At 36.6% G+C, this 6000-nt stretch overlaps 1 protein-coding gene across 1 annotated transcript in view; it reads right to left on the bottom strand.

The window, feature by feature from the left end:
- Positions 1-622: 622 nt before the first annotated feature.
- The window catches only part of HMCN1 (hemicentin 1), a 325574-nt gene continuing 320196 nt past the window's right edge, over positions 623-6000 (bottom strand). The window contains exons 106-107 of the mRNA XM_084636570.1: positions 3012-3138; positions 623-2004 (exon numbers count right to left, since the gene is read on the bottom strand). Coding sequence (XP_084492696.1) covers positions 1638-2004; positions 3012-3138 — 494 coding nt within the window. The 3' untranslated portion in view covers positions 623-1637. The remainder of the gene's footprint in view (positions 2005-3011; positions 3139-6000) is intronic.

The following is a 6000-nucleotide window of genomic DNA, read 5'->3' as shown; positions in this document are numbered from 1 at the left end:
TACTAGCTCTGTTCTGTACATAAAATGACACAGAAATTTCAGGAGTCCTTGTGCTGTATATTTATACCTGCTTACTGTATTTTCCACTCCATGCATCTGATGAAGTGGGTTATTTTCCACAATATATGCCCAAATAAATTTGTTAGTCTCTCAGGTACCACAAGGACTCTTCGTTGTTTTTACTGATACAGACTAACGTGGCTACCCCTCTGAAACCTGATAGAAATTTGAGGCACTAGTGTTATCCATCTAGCCCCTTTCAGTGATTTTATGTGTACTATATTGTTCATTAGCAACCTCTAGGAATATTTACAATAAAACCCAAGTTAGTAACAAAATAATTTCCCTTCTGAGAAACAGTAGTAAAAACCCACTCCCCTGATCAATCAACCCTGTATGAATTAACAGGCCCTGAAGATTCCCGGACTTGGGCTTCATTGATGAATGGGGGACATGGAAAGAATTCCCGAGCTGAGAGCTCTCCCAGTGTGGATGCCTTTAAACTGTACAAATTCAAAAGATTGTCAATTCTTCTTTCATCTGCCGGATTAGAACTAGAGACGTGTGACTAGTTCATAGCAAGTAATTTGTTCTATGAAAAATTCTGCAGTAGTCTCACAGGTTAAGAAAAAGTGAACCTTTATTTGATTATTTCTGATGTAACATTATCCTTTGGTAGAAATGTTATTGTAAAACACTCAAGATATTGCATAGAAAATACACACGGGGGAAATCACATATATACATTTCATAAAAATAGAATACATCTTGACAAAATTACTTCCAGAATTTGTTACCACCTTTATACAGTGTATTGACACCTAATATTTTGCTGAACCAAACTTGCTAGATTTTTGGGGAAAAAGTTCCATTTTCAAAAACAACCAACCAGGAGTAGTGGAATGTGGAAGATCTGGAGCTAAATTAATGGGTTACACCAAAATGTCAGAGTAAGATTTTTATCATAAAATATCTGCTTTCTAAGGTGGAAGTAGCTATGTATTTTTTTTCTTCGGAACAGTAATGGCATGGCTGAAATCACATGAATGTCACAGGTTCCTATTCAAAAATTTCCAAGTGAAAATAAGCACCAGTGTGGCATCCATTTTAGCATTTTTGAGTGTAGAGTGGTATTTTTCCTTTTTGACCAAATGAAACAATGTACATACAAACCTATTTGTATCAAGTATTTGGTAAGAAAAATATCATTTTTCAGCAGATAAATTTGTAAAACATTTAGCAACCCTTAAAAACTAGCAGAAATGCTAGTTCTCTGTTTAGCTTCTTAGAATTAGACTGATTTTTGTCTACTACTTTGACCACTAAAATTCCACCTTGCATTTCTGATTTGTTCTGGTGAATTTTCAGAACCATTTGTGGAAAGTTACTGCTCCAGTGTAATAAATAAAGCAAGTGGTAAAGGCTCCTTAGAACCCTGGATTTTTTTTTTAATTGGAATAATGGAAATATTGGCATCTTCAGGGAAAGCACAAGAAAAGAGCATAGCACCACTTTCATGTTGCAAGGTTTGCAACTGTTTTTAAGAGGAGGCAGTACTGTCAGTCTGGAAGTGGTAATACCCACTGGCACTTACGAATATGGTTAAAATACTTCAATTACTGGCTGAAGTGTGCTTTTTAATATGGATAGGCAGACACAGCTATATAAACAATGAAAGTTGTCTGATATTCAATGTTTCCATCAGCGCTGTAGGACAAAGCTCTGACTCTCATCCGGTATGTCTCTGGCACTTGCAGTGGCCTGGTTGTGAACACTACGCCTTTTAAATTTTCATCTCTGAGAGCAAATGGGATTGTTGGGTCCTCATCTACCATTAGGAAAGTTGTTCTGGGATGCATCACTCGATCTTGAGTGTAGACAACCAGTCGAATTAAATCCTGATTGGCAGCTATCCCAAATGGCAGGGAAACAAGTTTGTATTCCAAGGCATACGGGCTAAGAGCACATTCCAAATCATTAGATGGGCAGGTCTTAAGACAGAAGCTAGGAATAAAAACAATACTTTGAAGTAGCTAGGCAGAAGGTATTATACAGGTCACTACAATTTAGTACAGTATTAGGGCATTATGCAGCAAAGGCCAAATTCCAGTACACACGCATGACATGCAGTTACTTCAGCGTACACAACCTGATCTTGTTTCTTTGAAACCACAACCAAGTTTCACTGATAATAGAATGCACTGGAAGCCACAGAGAAGTACTAAAAATATTGATAGCTTTTAAAAGAAATCCTAGATTATTTTTTGTTTTGGTTACTATAGCCAATAGCACATCATTTTAGTGACCAAGTTCGTAAACAATGCAAAAAAAAAAAAGGCTTTTTGGGACATTTATAAAATACTTAGGGTTCATTCTCCATTTGGTGTGTATGATCTGTTACAGAATTTTGCCTCCAAAATTAAAAAAAAAAAAGATTGAGTGGGGGATGTTTGTTCTCAAGGACTAGTGACTATTTTGAAGTGCTCTAAAAATATAAATGGAAGCATCTAAGCACTATCCAAAAATAAACTAAAGCCAGAAGATGAGCAAAAAAGGCCCCATCACTGTTTGCTGAAGGAAACTGAATGATTAGGAAGAATCCGAACAAAATCTGATCATGGCAAAGTTTGAAAGTTTGCGTGTCAGATTCTATTGGTACACAAACAGTCTGACCTTGCTTCCACTGAATCCAACATTAGTAATATTGGATCCATGATGGCAGCCAGAAGTCACAACTTTTGTGTGGACCCACTGCAATCTAATCCTATTATTTATCAATAACATGAAGCAATAATGCATATATATCACTGTCACCAGTAACTAATTTTTGTACGGAGAACAGGCCCAATGCTGTAAATGTAATCCACTAGTGTGGATCTCTGCACCAATGCAGAATTGTACTGAAGTCAGTGGGATTCCTGAAAGGGTCTGTGCTAGCAGATAACACTGCAAGATCAGGGCCAATGTTTGGGGAGAAGAAAGAACCTGAAAAAAACTTAAATAAAGCATACCCAGAAAGAGGATCTCGCTGATAGTTTGGTGGACAAGGTGTATCTATACACTGGTAGCTTCCTCTCATGTTAAAGCACATGCGATTTGGTCCACAGTGAATGTTCTGTTCAAGGCACTCATCAACATCTGATTGTAAAAAGATGCAGTTAATCACTTCTTTGTATTGAGGCGAATTTCACAGGTACAGGAAAAACTAAGCACATCACTGTCTTAAAATATTGCCAGACTACAGTAAGTACCATACAACTGCATGAGAAGTAGCCTTCCCCACTTCACGTTTCATGTTCCTATTCTTAGAACTCTGCCTTGGTACAGTATTTGATTTAGTGGAACTAGCAACCCCAGTAATATACATTTGTTGTTGTTGTTTGTACTGCATGAGTGCCTATGGCCCTGTTGTGCTAGCTGCCCTAAAGAGCTTGCGATCTAAACTGCAACTACATTGTCCTTGAAACAAAATCTTGTCAATGGTGACTAGCTGGTTCAGGGGCTTTGGTGGACTATCAGGTGCGAGGGCACCATTTTTGGTTGATGCTGAGGACATGCTAAGCATTAGTTTGGTTTTGAAACCTGTTCTACTTCTAACAGTGAAACTTTGTGGTCAGGGTTAGGGACATATTGGAAGGACCACATGGGCTAGCTTACAGAGTAAGAAGGTGCAATAGATTACATAGTCAGTTTTCTGATCATCACCACTTGGTTTAATATTGCCTCATGCCATCAAGCTGATGTATATACCCACATTAATTAGAGACTGCAAAATATCTGTGGTGAAATTCCATTCAGGGAAACTTCAAAGGTTTGCATTTTGTTTTGACTTAGTAAAATTGTTTTTAAAATGGCTCTTTTTTTTTTTTAATGGAAAACCCACAACATTTTTAGGAAACTGGACTGATTTTGTGAACTTTATATGAAATGCAAAACGTCAAACTATAAAGGTCTCTTGGGTTCTTATCAAACAGATACCACACTCCACAGTTTGACTACTTATCTGAGCTTTAAGATACCCAAAACACTTTTCTGGAAGCCTCATGCAGGAAAATGTTTTATCAGGATATTTCAAGTATGTGCTGGCTTTAGGTGGGCAAGGAGTATCATAAAAACAGTTTCTCTCTCAGTATTTTGGCTAAAAGCCATCTGTAATAAGAAGTACCCTCAAAGTTAAATCTCCATTTTGAATACCCCAAAATTCAGAGGAGTTGGATCTGAGACAATAAGGGTCAACTGCACTACTAGGATCTGGATCCAAATTCAGACTCCAAACTACAACCCTTCCTAGCCTCAGTTCTGAATAGATCAGATCCAGAGTTCTGTCTCTTTGGCTGGCCTTGCATAGAAACAAAATGCTTGATTTCTGTGTATACTAAGACCTCTTTACAACACTGCCATTAGTGTAAGTGCAGAAGAGGATCAAAATGACAAATAATGTAGTTGGGTTGGATATTGAGAGCACTTATATGTGACCTCCAAAGATGAAACTAAAATTAGGCTTTTTCCCTTCTAAAAGAAGCCTGAAAGGATTTTATCGAAAAGGAAAAGAAAAACAGGGTTTTCTTTTTTCCTCTTTGTTATTTACAAAAGACATTCAAATCTTGTCTTCCCCGGAAACACTCTGCTGACTGGAAGATCAGTGAAATGGGCATCACAAGAGTGAAAGTGGATGGAGATTTTTGTCAGGCCATTTGAAACTCTATTGTTTGGTTTGGATTTTTAAATGCCTTTTAGTTCCAATTGATTCAACATTTCATGCCCTTCAGTTAAGTAGTGAGAGTTCACAGCATAAATCTGCGGCTTCCTTGACACTCCTGATATTTCTAAGCTAAAAACAACTAGAAATAAACCTCTTTCACGTCTTCTTTATACATCATATAACAAAAAAACCATCACCCTTTTTGCATGTTTTGAGTTCAGTTTTAGACTTGAAAGTGTGAAATTCTTATGTCATCTCTTGTAGGGAACAGCAGCTGTTTTGTAACAAATATTTCAGCCTCTTAAAAGATGAGAAACTCCCATTGGAAAATATATTAGAGTAAGGATTTCCTTATGAAGAAATAATGGTTTTCTACTACAGCTGTATTAAATCAGTGTAACATAAAAACAATTTAAAGGGGAAAGTTTTTTTTATTATTCTACTTGGTTTTAATATTTCTGATTCCTGTTTTCCTCTCTCCAGAGCATAATTCCAGAATCTGAATAATATTTTCAAATAACCGACAGCAACAAAAATTTTTTAAAATGTTTTGCGTTTGAAAATATAGTGTCTTCTTTAGTGTAAGAACAGCATTTAATGGCTTCTGATTGGTGAGGTAAAATTTTAATGCCAAATATTTTGGTGTTTAACCTCCAGATGTTCCAGTCAGTACCCACAGATATATCTGATGCCTGTATATCTTCAAGTGATGGAGAGACCTCTGAATCGTCTTGGATAAGTATCCAAAAAAGATCATGTGCTTGTCTGAACCTCTTGAATCTGAAGAGTGAGCTGCAAATCTTGTAAAATAGGCTTGCTTAGGCTCTCCATTGAGGCAGGCTGTTCTTCAGCCATTTACAACCTTGCTTGAAGGCATTTCTAGCTCTGTTCCCCATCCAGAACAACTATGGCAGGAGCCAGAATGGCTCGTGTTGCTTAGTATATGACTCAAGGTTGATGATAAAAAAATTGATTTTTAAAGCTATTTATAATAAGTTTAGATCTTACATAGAGTGTCATAATTTTAATCTATTACAAAAATAGAAAATATAATATTAAGCAGTACATGTTTGCTGCCAAGATTTAAAGAAAATTACACCGTTGAACTGATGGGAAGTCACTGGTTAAGCATCTTGAAGTGCTAAACCAGCTTTTGACTGCAGTAGCATCTTGTGCAGAGAGAACATTTTCTTGATTTCAGTTTATTTAACTAGTTCATTCAAAGTTAAGAAACTGGGAGTTGAAAAAGCAGGAAAGCTTATTTTCTTCTTCCAATCGATGAGTAAAAAAAATTAGGT

This window comes from Lepidochelys olivacea, assembly GCF_965140295.1.
Source record: "Lepidochelys olivacea isolate rLepOli2 genome assembly, chromosome: 8".
In the NCBI taxonomy this organism is placed as follows: Eukaryota; Metazoa; Chordata; order Testudines; family Cheloniidae; genus Lepidochelys; species Lepidochelys olivacea.
This window is presented reverse-complemented; position numbering and strand designations above follow the sequence as displayed.